The sequence below is a fragment of the Globicephala melas genome, chromosome 11, assembly GCF_963455315.2.
Source record: "Globicephala melas chromosome 11, mGloMel1.2, whole genome shotgun sequence".
Taxonomy (NCBI): domain Eukaryota; kingdom Metazoa; phylum Chordata; class Mammalia; order Artiodactyla; family Delphinidae; genus Globicephala; species Globicephala melas.
In genome coordinates this window covers 53,457,706-53,476,692 of record NC_083324.2, presented here as the reverse complement: position 1 = coordinate 53,476,692, position 18,987 = coordinate 53,457,706, and the positions used below count along the sequence as shown (strand labels likewise).

The following is an 18,987-nucleotide window of genomic DNA, read 5'->3' as shown; positions in this document are numbered from 1 at the left end:
TTTCTAGAGAAGGTGGCGGGAAGGTCTTTAAGCAGTGGAGCACAGTGATTCATGGCCATTTATGCATGGCCCTCTGACAGTGTGAGGACAGGGGCTTGGAGCAGAGGCAGTGCCGGAAGCAGGTGAGTCAGGTGGAGACATCTGTGGCAATAATCTACGTAGGAAAAGTGAGAACATAGGTTTAAAATAGCTTCCAGTTCACCCAGTACCTCAATATAATGTCCCTTTGGAAGGCTATAGTCAAAATTTCCATGTGATTTTTCAGAACTGCCATTACTTGAAAAAATACACAAAACATATCTGAGTTCTCCAGTACAACAAACTCACCTCCAAAATCAGAGATTAGAAATTTAACAAAAATATTTTTATTAGCTTGTAAACTGTTTTTTATTCAACATACTTTCCACCCTTTGACTTCCATTAAAAATATGTGTGTGGCCGGTCAGGATGGCTGTTATCAAAAAATCTAGAAACAATAAATGCTGGAGAGGGTGTGGTGAAAAGGGAACCCTCCTGCACTATTGGTGGGAATGTAAATTGATACAACCACTATGGAAAACAGTAAGGAGGTTCCTTAAAAAACTAAAAATAGAACTACCATATGACCCAGCAATCCCACTACTGGGCATATACCCTGAGAAAACCATAATTCAAAAAGAGTCATGTACCAAAATTCATTGCAGCTCTATTTACAATAGCCAGGGCATGGAAGCAACCTAAGTGTCTATCAACAGATGAATGGATAAAGAAGATATGGCACATATATACAATGGAATATTACTCAGCCATAAAAAGAAATGAAATTGAGTTATTTGAAGTGAGGTGGATGGACCTAGAGTCTGTCATACAGAGTGAAGTCAGTCAGAAAGAGAAAAACAAATACCGTATGCTAACACATATATATGGAATCTAAGAAAAAAAAAAGTCATGAAGAACCTAGGTGTAAGATGGGAATAAAGACACAGACCTACTAGAGAATGGACTTGAAGATATGGGAGGGGTAAGGGTAAGCTGTGACAAAGTGAGAGAGTGGCATGGACATATATACACTACCAAACGTAAAATAGATAGCTAGTGGGAAGCAGCCACATAGCACAGGGAGATCAGCTCATGCTTTGTGACCACCTAGAGGGGTGGGATAGGGAGGGTGGGAGGGAGGGAGACACAAGAGGGAAGAGATGTGGGAACATATGTATATGTACAACTGATTCACTTTGTTATGAAGCAGAAACTAACACACCATTGTAAAGCAATTATACTCCAATAAAGATGTTAAAAAAAAAAATTGCAAGAGGACTACAGAGTTTCCATATGCCCTTCTCCCAGTTTGCCTAATACTAACATTTTACACTACTGTAGTATAATGATCAAAACCAGGACATTAACATTGGGAAAAATATTATCAATCAAATGACAGGTTTGATTGAATTTCATCAAGTTTTCTCTGCTAATGTTGCAAAAATTGAATCCACCACCCGGTATTGTATTTAGTTCCCTTGCATTTTATGACCTAGAAAAGTTATGAACCTTGGAGTATTGGGCAAGTTATTTTACAAAAGGGTATTCATTTTGGGTCTGCCTGCAGTTCCTTCATTATTAGAACATAGTTACACATGTTTTGGTGAGAATACTACCCAAGTGTTTGCCCTTCTTAGTGCATTACTTTGATGCCAATGTCTCACTGTTGGTGATTATTTGGTTAAAGGGGTGTGTGCAATGTTTTATCTTTGTAATTAAATACTTGGGAGAGATACTTTGAGACAATTCTAATATCCCATTTTTTCCTTATACTTTCACCTTCAACTCTTACCATCCATCAATGGATTTTGTATATAATTACCACTATTATGGTGATTTCCTATTTCCCTCATTCCCTTTACATTTATTAATTAGAATTCTTCACCATTAAATTGAACCAGAATCCAAAAAAAATTAATTTTATGATAATAGCATAGAAAAATTTAATACAAGTATTTTACAAAGATGTAAATTGATATTTCATATATATATTTATATATTTATATTTGACATATTCACATTTATCTTTAATAATGTAATTACTGAAGCTATTTTATATTTAAACTTCATACCAAAAAATAAAATAAATTGCTTTAAGAAATTTCAAAATTTAGTTCTCTTAAATAATAACTGAAGATATGAAAGGGGAAAAAAATCTCAGTGGAATTAAGAGTGTAAGATTTTAGATCCAAGACATTTTCTCTGTTCAGACTATAAGAAGTAGAACAGAAGTACACAGTAGAAACTAGTTTCTAAGACATGATCTGATAGATTCTGGTGTTCAGAGTATAAAAGAAATCATAACTCAGTTTTGCAACATTTATGTTAGATTACACTTACAATGTAATGTATGCCTATAAGAACAACAGAGCTGCAGGACCACTGCATTATAAACTAAAAACCAAGCTGAACCTTCATTTGTAAAAACTGAGGAGTAATTCAGTTTTAATTTTTTAAATCTTTCCTGTCATCCTTCATAAAACCTCAGTCTCTGTAATTTTTCTAAGCTTTGATCACATTTTATTAGAGAAACTACTCAACAAAAGAGATGTACCCCAAGCACCTAGAAAAGAGTCTGGTGCATGGTAGGTGCTAGATACGTATTTTTTGAATGAATAGGCAGATTCAAATGAGAATTCTGAGTCCCTGATTGTCTTTTTACCCTGAAGCATTATTAACCCATATGAAAGACATGATTAAGACCCAATTCATTACCAACAAGATTCTAACCCAGGCGTCCCCAAACCCTGGGCCACGGACTGGTAATGGTCTGCAGTCTGTTAGGAACCAGGCCACACAGCAGGAGGTGAGCAGCCTGCAAGCAAGTGAAGCTTCATCTGCCACTCCCCATCGCTCCCCATTGCTCACATTACCGCCTGAACCATACTCCACACCCCCGCCCTCCGGTCCATGGAAAAACTGTCTTCCACAAAACCGGTTCCTGGTGCCCAAAAGGTTGGGGACCGCTGTTCTAGCCCATTGTAGTACCACCTGGAAAAGCAGCTCCCCCCGGGTCGTAGACTGAAAGACAGTCTCAATTCTGAGTCAGACAGGTGGCATTACAATCAACTAAAGCAAGCTCTGCCGCTGTATTTCTAACATTTGAATTATCCCTGCCCCCTAAGACAGTGGAGTGCTATTCTTTCTAGGACCTCCTAGATAGGGGGATATTTTCATAAGAAGCGGAGCATGATTCAAAGATAGGTAGTATGAAAAGTCTGAACTAAAATCGAGAGAGCTATCTGAAGTCAGACTTTAAAAATTTTGACCTTCAAAAATATTTTTTTGCATTCTGAACTAATGATGATTTGGTGAACAAAACACAACTAACTAGACAGCAAACTACAACACCAACCCTGCTAGATTCACATAGAGACAGAGGAGGTGGCCTCCTCCAATTTATCTCCTCACGATATCTTCATTATTAAGCTGCCCTCATCCTGAGAATCCCTTACACAGATCATTCATAAGATGTGATGGTTCCCAGTCCTTCCTGCATATCAGAAACCAGATAAAAAAGATGATCCCAGCGCTTCACTCCAGACCAACCCAATCACACTCTGAGAATGAGCACTCTTAGTTTTTAAAACTTCTATGGGTGAGTTGATGGGCAAGAAAGGTAAGAACAACTGATGTCTCTAGGAAACCACTATAAGCACGAGAGTCAGTCACCCAAAGGGTAATCCATCAGGCCATGTCTTTGCTCACCGATTCGTTCATTTAGCAAACATTTATTGTGCATCTACCGTGTGAGACCAGCGTGAGAAAATGCAAAGAAATAGTAACACTAGCAACTTTCCCCTTATTAAACACTCACACCACATGAGTATACAACCAGGCTGACCTCGTAAGTGTGCAACCAGTGTAGCTGCATAGGGCCCTGGGTATGGAAGAGCCCCGTGCTGTCACCATCTTGAAATTCTTGATAATTTTGGAACAAAGGGCTCTGCATTTTCATTTTGCTCCAGTATAGAGCTTCAAGGGCTCTATGCTAGCCTGGCTTGGGATATTGAAGCTCAAATATGGCCAACCCCAGTGGGACATGCTGCCCACTTTCTTCATCTCCCCTCCATCAACAGTGTCATCAGTACAAATAAGTGAATCTTTGTTGATAACAGGGGTTATCAATGCATCTTCCTTGGCTAAAATCCATCAGCTATTTCCTGCAATGGGTGACTTCTCACCACCTACTCCCCTCCTCCCTGGCTTGCCACCATCTTTTCCATTCCCCACCCCAAATGCTGCTATCTTACGGTAACAGCCAAGACAGGGTAGCGAAGATGTCACAGGAGTATATGGAAAGGGTACTCATACTCAAGTGTCAGGAAATGCCTTCTGGGCAAGTTGAGGTGTTGCCAGCCTAATTGAAGGTCGACTCAGACCCCCAGATTCCCTATACTATATTAGGTTGAAAGCTATAAGAGGCTTCGAGAAGACTAGGTCATAGTCATAGTACTTCAGAGGAGGAAACAAGTACGTATCTCTGGGGCCTCCAGGAGAAAACTGTACATGAAGAGGGTTAGCAGGAGACAGGGCGTGGAGGCTGAGTTAAATCATATCTCCGCAGTCCCTGAATGTTTGCGGACTCTTTCCTTTGGGACAAAGGGAAACATAAGGAGTGACATGATCAGGATTGTATTTTAGAAAGTTTACTGTTGTAATAGTATTTAAGGTAATTTGAAGGGGGATAAGCAAAAAGGCATGAAGAAGACATTTAAGGCTCATATGGTCCTTCAAAAATGAGGAAACAGGATTAATAATAATGCAAGATAATATTTAATGAACTTACTCTGTGCCAGACACTGTACCTGGATTATGCCATTCAACCCTATCAAAACCCTTTAAGATAGGTGCTTTTTATTATCCCCACGCTATTGAGGAAAAAGAGGAGGTAAAGGGACTTTAAGTAACTTGTCCATGGTTACACAGCCAGTGGCAGCAAAGGTATTATTTATTTAACTCCAGATTCAATGATTTTAAACTCTGATAAAAATCCTAACAAGATGTCTTTAACTAAAAAAAAGTTCTACAATCCGTACAAAAAATTTTAAATGTAATGTTAAAGAATGCTCTTTTAAAAAAGAACCAGAAGGGTGATATTTTAGCAGCCTTGAGAACTCATTATAAAGCAACACCATTTAAAACCTTTTGTTCCTGACACAAAAACAGAAACACAGATCAATAGAACAGATTGGAAAATCCAGAAATAGACTAAAGTGTTTTAAAAAGTGTAACACGTGATAACACAAGCTTCCCATAATAAAAAGTGTTAGGAAGAATTATTAAATAAATCAAATTGGAATAACTGGATAATAATTGGGGTGAACTGATCAGGTTAGATACATATTTTACACTGTACACAAAAATAGCCTCCACATGAATTGAGTTAAATACAAAAAAAAAAAAAAAATGCAATGACAGAAAAACCAGCAGGAGATGGAACAGAATATTTACCAGATTTGTGAAAGAACAATAACTTCAGCTTTGAAGCAGTGGAATAAATCATGAAGGAAAGGACTGACAGATCTGAATACATAAAAAATTTAAAACTTCTGTACAATGAAAAAACAGCAAGACTAAAATAAAAAGCACATTATACTAAGGGCATTATTTGCATTCCATCTGACAAAAAGGGCTTTAAAACTCAAACTATATATATCCTCATTCAAATTTATAAGGAAACCATCAGACCTCAAAATACAAACATGTAAGATAAGAAAAAACAATGGATACACAGAGAAGCACCATCAGTAAAGAAAAAAATAGAAAGTGGTTCAAACCACCAACAACTAATACAATAAAAGCAAAACAAACTTAAGATAGTATTTTTTCCCCTTTCTAAATAACATTCCCCCCCAAGCAGGCAACACCCAGTGTTGCCCCAGTTAGACGGAAGGCTGTGTACTGGTTGCTTACTGGTGGAATGCAACCTTCTTAAAAATCAGTATCCCAATACACAGCCAGAGTCAGGCTCCAAACCACAATGATTTCTATAATCAGCAATTACATACCGAGCACTTTATCTTCTGGAAATAATAAAAGCAAAAGTGGATTGGGGATGGAGATGGTCATTTGTTACTGCTCACAAAGGGGAAATGTTGGAAACAACCTGAACACCCCAAATTATGGGAATGGTTTTATAAACTATGACACAGACTATTATTCAGGGTGAGACACTTTAAGCTATTATTTTCATAAGTTTAGTCCAAAGGGATGGAGAAAGAGACAGGGATGTATCTTGAGGGGACAACAGTATTAAGAGAAAAATCATAAAATTATTTCCTTTAAGGTTGTCAGAGCCTGGATGTGCTTATCATTGGAGGGGAGCAATATATTAGAGAAAAAAGAAGAAGGAAAATGTGAGAAGGAGTGAGAGAGAGAAGTAAGGAGAAGAGAGGGTGGGAGGGCAGAGAAGGAGAGGGAAGTGAGTGGTAAGATTGCAGGTGGGATGAAGTCCAGACAGCAGACGCAAAGGTAAGCACAGAGGAGTTTGCCGTGGAAACGAGGAGTGAAGACGAAGAAAGAGCAACAAGAAACACGTTTGAAGTGAAGACACACAGGTCAATTTTATCCTTTGAGAATTCCTCACTCAGGTGAGCTGCTCTTGGTTTGGCAGAATCCAGAAGCCCTGACCCCAGTGATGCTGTAATTCTGTAACATTTTATAACCGCATTTATTCAGTCAGCATTTAGTGTCACTTCCCAGCAAGGAAAGGAAAAATGAGCAAAAGTGCCACCAGGGGGCAGGTTTGGTACTGGCAAAGGGACTTCAAAGACAGCATGCAAAAAAATATATATATATTTTTTCTTTCAGCACAGGATCCATTCTTTGTTCTGCAACAATAAATATTGCATCAAGTCCAGAGAAATTCCTTAATGGATATGAATTTCGCTCAGGTGTGCAAGAAATGTCACAGTACTTTATATCCTTTAAATAAAATTAAATCCAGCCTCAAGCCGCTATCCTACTAGGTCAGGTTAAAAGTCAATTTCAGTCATTATTATGGCTCCCACAGCCTCATTGGGTCCTGCAGAGGTTCTTGGGGGTCTCATCCAGGGCTAACATTTAGGTCATTGGTTCAATATGTGAAATGCTTATGGTCTGAACAAACATGATCCCTTGATAGTCTGTAACTTGTTAGGAATGGGCAGACATTCCATCACCTGGAACACACACACACAAACACGCACGCGCGCGCGCACACACACACACACACACACCTCCTTAGGGCACTCAGAGAAGAGAAGCTGGAATTCATCCTTATCTTTAGAGCTCTTGTCTCCAGCACGCCCCTTTCTGCTCCTCTCTCCTGTGCCTGCCTCTCCGCCTCCAGACTCCTCGCCTTCCTCTATGGGTTTCATCTCTGGCCAGCTGAGGCTTTCAGAAAATCTAGGAAGACAGATGTCTTCAAGGCTACAGAAGCCTCAAGAGAAGCATGGAGCCCAGAGGCCAGGTCCAGTGCTCAGGACAGGGAAAGGAGAAAACACAAGAACAGCAAACACCCGTATATCCTAATTGTATTGCCGCACTGACCACAAGACCACAGTTCTTAAAACCCCATTTACAACTCTGACAGCATGCAACAGTGAGTTTTCTTTTTCTGGTAGATGACACAGAACTTGGACATCTCTCAAAGTTGATGCGGGCCCGGGACTGGCCATCAGATTAGCTGCCCTGGGGGAACAAAGACGAAGACGGGCACACCCTCATCTCAAGGAGCTTCTGGTGACACATAAAGAGAAACAGGTGATAGGGCATTAATGGATTTAGGTAAGAGCTGCAAACTAAAAGCCTGAAGGCCAGAACCCGTCAACCTTAGTAATTTTTCACTTGCCAACATTTAAAACATTAAAAGCAAAGGACGGTTTACATAAATTTCTATAAATCTAGCATCTCTTTAAAAATAAGAAGACCTGGCAACCCAGACCTGCATTTCCACATGGCAGCCGTCATTAGGAGCTGAGTAGAGGCTGCCCCCTTTAGCTGGGGCCACTGCTTTCCAGTTGTCCACAGTCCCCACCACTCCCTATTGTGTTATGCCCCGTCTACTTCCCTCATGTATGCTACTGGCCTAGCTTCTATAGGTTTTGAGTCTGTAACTCCTGACTGAGTGAACTAAATAAAATTATACTCAGGGTACAGTGGTAAGTGTTCCATGAAACTGATTAAGCTTCTGCATTTCTTCAATTCGCACTCTGATAGATCTGGAAATTCAGAATTATTTCAGATGGGCCTGAAGATTTGAGCAGAGACTGAAGAAACTGTTGTACTTAAGTGATTAACTTGGTTCTTATGCAAATGTTACAGACAAGGCCAGCCATACTCCTGGCATCAAGTAGACTCGTTGCTTGTGTGCTAAAGAGTAAACCCAAGGCACAAAAAGATACTTGTGAAATGCAGCTTTAGCTATGTTCTTTGGCCTCATTTCCCATTACTGCTATCTTGAGTGCCCCATGGAGTGTGCGCTGGTGTGAGTGAGCTACAGGAAGCCACACCCATGGACATTCCTCTCAGACCCAGTCCTGTCCTGACCTCAGGTCCAGGACAGTTCAGCCCCAGCCTGCAGAGACACCCAGCTTCATTTTGCTCAATTTTAACTTTCAATAGATCATTCCAAGTTTAGAACTTCTTGCACAGTCAATAAACTTAGGGGAGAAAAATAAAGGAAAGAAAAAAATAACTCTTTGTTGAGGACATCTGGACTTGTCTGGCTTCCCTGGGGATTCAAGTAACTATCCATGGAAATTCCTCTCTATGTGTCTGAAAATAATGTTTAAAAGACTAAAAGGCAACATATGAAATAAATTAACAACACCAATTTGGCAAATGTATTCTACATGTTGAAAGGTGTTGTTGAATACAAAGGTCAACTCATGTGAACTTCCCCATAGTACACGCATATCCAACAAGGATGCTGTTGGAATCTTAATGCTTGAAATTTTATTGATCCAATGGAGTAGAGCTATTTAGAAAGCTCTGCTTTCTAAAGTAGTAAACAACTGGGGAAGAGAGATGGGCATAAAAGCTATAAGACAGAGTATCCCATGTCCTTCAACAGAAGGGACACCCAGCTTCCTCAGCTGATTTCTGAAGAAGGCCAGACACACAGGACTTACTTAAGAAGCTCCTTGACCCTTAATGACACAGAAGAAACTGATTACAGCTAGTAGAATATCTGACAGATTGTAGAAAATAACATCTCTCCCTGAGAGAATAGTTAAAAGAACAGCATTTTATCTCAGGTCTTAATAATTTGGGGAAAGAGAATATAGTATCTGCAAGAAATAGTACCTTAAGTATTTAGTACATTAAGCATTTTCAAAATCGACATCCCAGCCATCATCAGAAGGAGAGAGTCTCAAGTCACACTCAGAAATATTTTATTTTAAGATACTTCTATATTACATTCTCCTTAAATATAATTTTTTTAAAGTAGAGCTTTAAAATGAGGGATATCCACTAGCAAACAGGATTTTTGAAGATGTTATAATTTCTATATTACAGGGTTAAAAAAGAAACTCATCTTTGAAAATTAAAAAAACAAAACAAAACACTGTCACACCTTTAAAGAAACGGGGTTTTTTTTCACAATCCAAAAACGAGTGCTTGCTAAGCAAATGTTACAGATGATGAGGGAAAGAAAATCAGAATCAAAGTCCTCAAAATACATAGAAGACCTCAAAATGTGTATGGACTCATATGCACTCATGTGAACACACATGCACATACACACACACAGCGGAAACAAGTGAAGCACAGCCAGGGGCACTGAGGCCCTCCCTGATCCAAACCCAGAAAGTGGGCATCCTTGAAAGCACACAACCCTACCCAGTCTACGCTGTCTCATCTTCAAGTGCTGTTCATCAGAAACCCGCCAGGGAGAACACTAGATTCTCTCCAAAGATATTTGGAATACCATATCAAGTTATATCACCAAATAAGCAAAACAACAAACCCATCTAGTAGTTTCTAAAAGATTTATTCTTTGCCTACTGTCGAGGAGAAATGAGCCTATTATAAATGTCTAACATTAGTCACAAATCTGCAGGCCAGTGAATGAAAAAAAAGTTGAAATGACCATGCTTAAGTACAAAGAGACACCTTGGTAATTACTTTTAAGAATGTAAATTATGTTGGTGGAATGCAGGACTGTTTATGAAATGTCGACAAAAGAGGAAATCTTCTGCATCAGAACATTGAGTAATGATGAAATAAAACAAACTGATGAAATTTTAAATTACATTCTCTGGGTCTTATGCTTTCAGCTTTATCTTTGCCCTCTCTCCCTGACTCCCTCGCCCTTCATACCTGATCACCAAGGGAGAAGAAACAAATATACATAATCTTATTTGGGGCAGCCACCTTAGCGAGTGAAGTCTGCCTCGACCACAGAGCAGGCAGCTTTCAGGAAGCCCTGGGAACCCTGCTGAAGTTCTCACTGTGGACCCCAGGGGCAACGTCTCTGAACTTGAAATCAGTGCAGATAGTGTAGGTGTTTCAGTAAGGAGATAAGGAGAGAGAAAAAGAGAAGTAGGAAGGGAAGACAAATTATATACTATGTCTGGGAGCAAGTCATGAGAGAAATTAGTTTGCAAACTAATTGATTTGACTATGGTATAAACATGGTCTCCAAACAAGACAATCCCTTTGGTATAAGAAGAAAAGATTAGAACATCTCTGAATAATTAAATATTTTAAATCCATCCTTAAAAAAACTTATTTTGTGCATTTTTAAAATTATGTCACTAACATCACCCCATTCCTATTATTGGCATCAGCAACATCGCCTACTTCTAAGAGTCTGCGTTTGAAGATGGCTCACATTCACAGTGATTCTAAGAGGATGTGTGAGCATCTTATCACTTCCTTGTGTCTTCTAATATTGTCATGCCAAACGTTTATGTAATGAAATACATATCTTTATTATAAAGATTATTTTTCCTTCATATGACATGTAAGGCCTTCTATTGCCTTTTACAAAATTCCGTGTAGGTAGGTCCTATTTTCTATTGGTTTCATCTTAGGAGAATAAAGAGAACATTTAACAGCATTTATTATAAACAGTGGTCATTGGTCGATTGGGTTGAAAGCTGCGAGTGTAATTTGGAGGCTTCCAGCAGGAAAATGACAAGATAAAACAGGGCTGCAGGTACGACTGTGCGGAGAGGAAGGAAAATAAACAGGAGGCAGAGACCAGAAAAGAAGTGAGTACAACCTGGGCAGGGAACTAATGAAGACCCAGAATGCTGCAATGCCTGAAAAAACCAAAAAGAAGAACTTTCATGGAGGACATTTTAAAAAAAGGAGTTGCTGGAACTCGGTGGTTGAACACAGTGTCAGAGAGGGGCTGTCACAGCATCAGTAGACAGCAGAGTGACTGTGTTCTCAAAAACAGTCTCACGTGTGTGCGCGCACACATATATACAAACACACACACAAACACACACACACACACACACACACACACACCCAAACTCCAGGTTCTTTATGAAATAATCCTGCTCCCCTCCTGCTGCCAAAGGGAAGACTTATCACACCACTGATTCTGAAATCTGACAGCTCCGCCTGACATGAGTCTGAATTGGAGGGGCGAAGCCTTATTTGGTTTATTTATTTGTTTGTGATTCTCCATCCAAGATAAATCCTAAAACAAATTTCAAGTGTGCTTTAAGTACACTCCAGGTTATAAATCATATACTTGCATTCTTATACTACAGTAAGCATGAAACCACATAGATCAACAACAGATATATATGCCTCCCTTCCTTGCCAAATTCATGCACACACACCCATGCCAAGAGAGAGGATAAAAGGAAACTAAGACAGAACCAATGATGATTCATCTGCAGCATACATGTTTAGGAATCAGAAGCAACCAGAACAATTAAAATAATATGATATTAGACTGGGCAAGGGCCCCATGGTTCACTTTTCCATGGCAGAAAAGTGTTTCCAAAATGAAGGGATGGAGAATCATGTATGTCAATCATGAGAGAACTGATGCTGGAGAATACTGGGGAGAGAAGAGACTGTCCTGATTCATATTTGATCTCCAGTTAAGATTAAAAGTGTATTATATGCTGATTTATCTGATTTTAGCTTATATACCCATCCTCAATTTCAAATTTTCTGAGACTAGATAATGTAAATATTTCTTTAAACAATGGAAGAGTGAGTCCATAGTATCCCCAAACATAAAGAGACTATTTACTTATCCTGATCCGTGTCCATGCAACAGTATTGAGTCCATAAAACACAAATATCACCTCCTCGGTTGCTTTTCTTAACAATCAGAAAGTGAGAAGGATGGCAGCCATATCCTTCTCAACATCACCAAACAATGCCTGATGCATTCCATCAAAGTGCAAAATGTCCCTGGAAACATCACCATTAAATTCTCACGTTGTTTCTTTTTGAGTCACTTACCATCTGAAATGTATTCTTTAGCACTTTCTCATTTACATTGTGTGACAAAAAGACAAACCAGATCCAAGGACCATGCTAACTGCCTGATATGGCCAATGGAGTGTTTGTCTAGGCAAAGGCACAGGTAACTCTGTCCATCTCTCCCCATCTCTGCTGCCTGACCTCAGGTTTAACAAGAGGTAAGACATTTATATATTGAGTATGTATTGTGCTACCTTGAAGGAGGCTAAATGAGCCATGAATAAACAGAAACTGGCCTAAGGCTAAAGAAGATGCTGCAGGTGAGGATCCAGGTGGCTATGACTTAAAGGCCATGGTCTTCCCACCTCTACCTAACTAGGCACAAATTCCAAGCACCTGTCATGGAAGATGAGGCCTCCGTGCGCTCCCGTGCCTGCTGCTCTTGTCCTACTCCTAGCACTGTCCCCTGCCCCACTGTGGTCTTCGATCACACCCTCCCCTCTTAGCCTCTGGGCCATGATGTTGTGATTCTTCCTGGAACCCACTTCTTCACAGTTGTCACCGACTCACACCTACTTATTGTCCACGACTCCAATCTAGTGTCACACTTCGGGGTAGATATCCTTTCTCTCTGCCTTTACAGGGTTTCTCTTCACCTAGGCACCTACTAGTTACCTGGTGATGATCTCTTTACTCATTTGTCTCCTAGAATATGAGTTTCCCAGGGCAGGGACCAAGTCTCTTTGATGTTTATATCTCCAGTGCCTGGCACAGTGAGTGCTAAATGTCTGTCCCTTGCATGACTGGCAAGTTTTTCCTTTTCTTCTAGAGGGCAAGGAGAAGGGCTATCACCTATCAAAGCTGTTAAAACTATCATTGATTTCCACACTGAGGGTAAGGAGGGGTTTGCAAGTCACATTTAGTTCAATGATCAATTGAAATTCATTGCTGACATTTCTTTTCTTTTTTATCACATAAGCCCCTTGGTGGAAAGAAGAGAAAGTCTCACACTCACAAAGGGTACCAGATTTAGACTTTAACATTATCTGCTAGTGAAGTGATGCAAGCAGTCACAGACATGCACCAGCAGAGTTTAAGGAAGAAGCCATTCATCATACGACATTAACCATTACCAGATCATGTGCTCTGAAGTGCACTGTGAATTAGAACTTCTGATAAATTCTACCATTCTCTTGCAAACAGCACAATTATTTTGAATATGTGTGTGTCAAGTATCTTGATTTATTTTAACAAATGCTCACAACTGTTTGGCATGTCATTAACTTTTAATATACTAAAGAACAACCTCTCTAGATCCTCAAGAAGTTCTTGCAGGTACCAAATCATTTATAGGATCAATAGACAATGGGCATTGAATCTATTTCATCCAAAGGAAAAAATGCAATATGCTTATCACTCACCAAATGAAGTTTTGCCCAGAATTCAGGTCCTTCCTCCATCTCTCTGAGGCTCGGTGGAATGTACCAAAAGCAAACATTGGCATATTCAGGCTGAAGATGAAGAAAGTTTGAAAGTTTTTAATTAATCTTAGAATGCAATTCAACTCTTAGCTAGTTTCTTTGAGTCATCATGTGTGTCTTACGTTGATAACATCAGAATCTGATAGATTAGATATCCGTTCAGCCTTACTTTTGATAACAGCTTATTGAGAAATTTTCTTCTCAGTTGGGTGCAGCCAGAGAGTGCTCTCCCCTCTGGGTAAGGAATGTGCACAAGATCAAAAATAAACATAATGAAGTTTGAAGCTAACTCATCCCAGCTCTAACTAACCATTAGTTAGCATCTGATACATATATACCTAGAGATACCATGGTTCATCCCTCTTCAACCCTAATCCTTAAGTTATATCTCACACCACCATATCGTTCCAATAATTTCTTCTCTACTTAAGGTGGCCAAAGTTGTCTTCTATTACCTGCTACACTTGACAAATACAAAATCCCCAATTACCTGTGAGTCGGTAACATATGATGTACTTGGGCTCCACTTAACCAGCCCTGCTGTGACCCTGGCCAATACAGCATCAGAAGGAAAAAAAAGGCCATCAGTTTGACTACTGGCTCTCAAGTATCAGTATCAGGAAGGGTGTGAGTCTGCTAGATGGCTTGCTCAAAATGAAGACTCTCAGCACCTGCGCTCAGAACACCCAGACCTGAATAAGTCCGTCATAGAAATGGCTGAAGAACTGGGTCATGCTGGGTCATGCCCACCCACTCAGCACCTTCCTCATCTGATTTTTCATGCTGACAGTTTTTGAAATGACTGCCATTTTCCCACCACAAACAGTTTGTAGGTAATACCTGGTGTTATAATAGTTCTCAATAACCAAGTTATGCTCCATTGTCAGTATAAAGTTTCAAAGTATTTCACAGAGAAGAAACAGCTATAACCTCACATCTTAAAATCAAAACTGGTACTATAAAGAGTTTTGATTTTAGTGGATTTTAAATTACAACTGATAGCCCAAAACATTCAAGCTCAACAAGGTAAGCTCTTGATCTGATCATCCCTTCACATTTGAAGTTTGTAACAGGCTTATTGAATTTGACTAAAAGAAAGAAAAGGAGCTACAGAAAGAACAAACAAACAGATGAGGAACCAAGATGGCGGACCAGAAGGATGTGCTCTCACTCCCTCTTGTGAAAACACCAGAATCACAACTAGCTGCTGGACAATCATCGACAGGAAGACACTGGAACTCACCAAAAAAGATACCCCACATCCAAAGACAAAGGAGAAGCCACAGTGAGACAGTAGGAGGGGTGCAATCACAGTACAATCAAATCCCATAACTGCTGGGTGGGTGACTCACAGACTAGAGAACACTTATACCACAGAAGTCCACCAACTGGAGTGAAGGTTCTGAGCCCCACGTCAGGCTTCCCAACCTGGGGGTCCGGCAACAGGAGGAGGAATTCCTAGAGAATTAGACTTTAAAGCTAAGTGGGATTTGATTGCAGGACTTCGACAGGATGGGGGAAAACAGAGACTCCACTCTTGGAGGGCACACACAAAGTAGTGTGCACATTGGGAGCCAGGGGAAGGAGCAGTGACTCCATAGGAGACTGAACCAGACCTACCTGCTAGTGTTGGAGGGTCTCCTGCAGAGGCGGGCAGTGGATGTGGTTCACCGTAGGGACAAGGACACTGGCAGCAGAAGTTCTGGGAAGTACTCCTTGGCGTGAGCCCTCCCAGGGTCTGTCATTAGCCCCACCAAAGAGCCCAGGTAGGCTCCCGCGTTGGGTTGCCTCAGGTCAAACAACCAACAGGGAGGGAACTCAGCCCCACCCACCAGCAGTCAAGCAGATTAAAGTTTTACTGAGCTCTGCCCACCTGGAGCAACACCCAGCTCTACCCACCACCAGTCCCTCCCATCAGGAAACTTACACAAGCCTATTAGATAGCCTTATCCACCAGAGGGCAGACAGCAGAAGCAAGAACTACAATCCTGCAGCCCGCAGAACAAAAACCACATTCACAGAAACATAGACAAGATGAAAGGGCAGAGGGCTATGTACCAGATGAAGGAACAAGAAAAAACCCCCAAAAAACAACTAAATGAAGTGGATATAGGCAACCTTCCAGAAAAAGAATTCAGAAAAATGATAGTGAAGATGATCCAGGACCTCGGAAAAAGAATGGAGGCAAAGATCGAGAAGATGCAAGAAATGTTTAACAAAGATCTAGAAGAATTAAAGAACAAACAAACAGAGATGAACCATACAATAACCGAAATGAAACTACACTAGAAGGAATCAATAGCAGAATAACTGAGGCAGAAGAACGGATAAGTGACCTGGAAGACAGAATGGTGGAATTCACTGCCACGGAACAGAATAAGGAAAAAAGAATGAAAAGAAATGAAGACACCCTAAGAGACATCTGCGACAACCTTAAATGCAACAACATTCGCTTTATAGGGGTCCCAGAGGAGAAGAGAGAAAGGACCCGAGAAAATATTTGAAGAGATTATAGTCGAAAACTTCCCTAACATGGGAAAGGAAATAGCCACCCAAGTCCAGGAAGCACAGCGAGTCCCATACAGGACAAACCCAAGGAAAAACATGCTGAGACACATAGTAATCAAATTGGCAAAAATTAAAGAAAAAGAAAAATTCTTCAAAGCAGCAAGGGAAAAAGGACAAATAACATACAAGGGAACTCCCATAAGGTTAACAGCTGGTTTCTCAGCAGAAAACCTACAAGCCACAAGGGAGTGGCATGATATACTTAAAGTGATGAAAGGGAAGAACCTACAACCAAGATAACTCTACCCAGCAAGGATCTCATTCAGATTTGATGGAGAAATCAAAAGCTTTACTGACAAGCAAAAGCTAAAAGAATTCAGCACCACCAAACCACCTCTACAACAAATGCTAAAGGAACTTCTCTAAGTGGGAAACACAAGAGAAGAAAAGGACCTACAAAAACAAACCCAAAACAATTAAGAAAATGGTCATAGGAACGTACATATTGATAATTACCTTAAACGTGAATGGATTAAATGCTCCAACCAAAGGATGCAGGCTTGCTGAATGGATACAAAAACAAGACCCATAAATATGCCATCTACAAGAGACCCACCTCAGACCTAGGGACACATACACACTGAAAGTGAGGGGATGGAAAAAGATATTCCATGCAAATGGGAATCAAAAGAAAGTTGGAGTAGCAATACTCGTATCAGATTAAACAGACTTTAAAGAATGTTACAAGAGACAAGGAAAGACACTACATAATGCTCAAGGGATCAATCCAAGAAGAACACATAACAATTATAAATATATATGCACCCAACATAGGAACACCTCAATACATAAGGCAACTGCTAACAGCTCTAAAAGAGGTAATCGACAGTAACATAATAATAGTGGGGGACTTTAACACCTCACTTACACCAATGGACAGATGATCCAAAATGAAAATAAATAAGGGAACAGAAACTTTAAATGACACAATAGACCAGATAGATTTAATTGATATTTATAGGACATTCCATCCAAAAACAGCAGATTACCCTTTCTTCTCAAGTGCACAAGGAACATTCTCCAGGATACATCACATCTTGGGTCACAAACCAAGCCTCAGTAAATTTAAGAAAATTGCAATCATATCAAGCGTCTTTCCTGACCACAACGCTATGAGATTAGAAATGAATTACTGGGAAAAAAATGTAAAAAACACAAACACGTGGAGGCTAAACAATACGTTACTAAATAACCAAGAGATCACTGATGAAATCAATGAGGAACTCAAAAAATACCTAGAGACAAATGACAATGAAAACACAACTATCCAAAACCTATGGGATGCAGCAAAAGCAGTACTAAGAGGGAAGTTTATAGCTATGCAAGCCTACCTCAAAATACAAGAAAAATCTCAAATAAATAATCTAAGCTTACACCTAAAGGAACTAGAGAAAGAAGAAAAAACAAAACCCAAAGTGAGCAGAATGAAAGAAATCATCAAGATCAGAGCAGAAATAAATGAATCAGAAACAAAGAAAACAATAGCAAAGATCAATAAAACTAAAAGCTGGTTCTTTCAGAAGATAAACAAAATTGATAAACCATTAGCCAAACTCATCAAGAAAAAGAGGGAGAGGACTCAAATCAATAAAATTAGAAATGAAAAAGGAGAAGTTACAACAGACACCGCAGAAATACAAAGCATCCTAAGAGACTACTACAAGCAATTCTATGCCAATAAAATGGACAACCTGGAAGAAATGGACAAATTCATAGAAGGATATAACCTTCCAAGACTGAACCAGGAAGAAATAGAAAATATGAACAGACCAATCACAAGTAATGAAATTGAAACTGAGATTAAAAATCCTCCAACAAACAAAAGTCCAGGACCAGATGGCTTCACAGGTGAATTCTATCAAACATTTAGAGAAGAGCTAACACCCATCCTTCTCAAACTCTTCCCAAAAACTGCAGAGGAAGGAACACTCCCAAACTCATTCTGTGAGGCCACCGTCACCCTGATACCAAAATCAGACAAAGATATTACAAAAAATGAAAATTACAGACCAATATCACTGATGAATATAGATGCAAAAATCCTCAACAAAATACTAGCAAAGAGAATCCAACAACAAATTAAAAGGATCACACACCATGACCAAGTGGGATTTATCCCAGGGATGCAAGGATTCTTCAATATATGCAAATCAATCAATGTGATACACCATATTAACAAATTGAATAAAAAACATATGATCATCTCATTAGATGCAGAAAAAGCTTTTGACAAAATTCAACACCCAGTTATGATAAAAACTCTACAGAAAATGGGCATAGAGGGAACATACCACAACATAATAAAGGTCATACATGACAAACCCATTGCAAACATCATTCTCAATCGTGAAAAACTGAAAGCATTTCCTCTAAGATCAGGAACAAGACAAGGATGTCCACTCTCTCCACTACTATTCAATATAGTTTTGGAAGTCCTAGCTACAGCAATCAGAGAAGAAAAAGAAATAAAAGGAATCCAAATCGGAAAAGAAGAAGTGAAACTGTCATTGTTTGAAGATGACATGATACTACA

At 39.7% G+C, this 18,987-nt stretch overlaps 1 protein-coding gene across 3 annotated transcripts in view; it reads right to left on the bottom strand.

The window, feature by feature from the left end:
• The window catches only part of GADL1 (glutamate decarboxylase like 1), a 502,071-nt gene that overhangs the window by 57,068 nt on the left and 426,016 nt on the right, over nucleotides 1-18,987 (bottom strand). For all 3 annotated transcript variants that reach the window (XM_060307894.1, XM_030830036.2, XM_060307895.1), the window contains one exon: nucleotides 13,827-13,916. In XM_060307894.1, coding sequence (XP_060163877.1) covers nucleotides 13,827-13,916 — 90 coding nt within the window. The remainder of the gene's footprint in view (nucleotides 1-13,826; nucleotides 13,917-18,987) is intronic.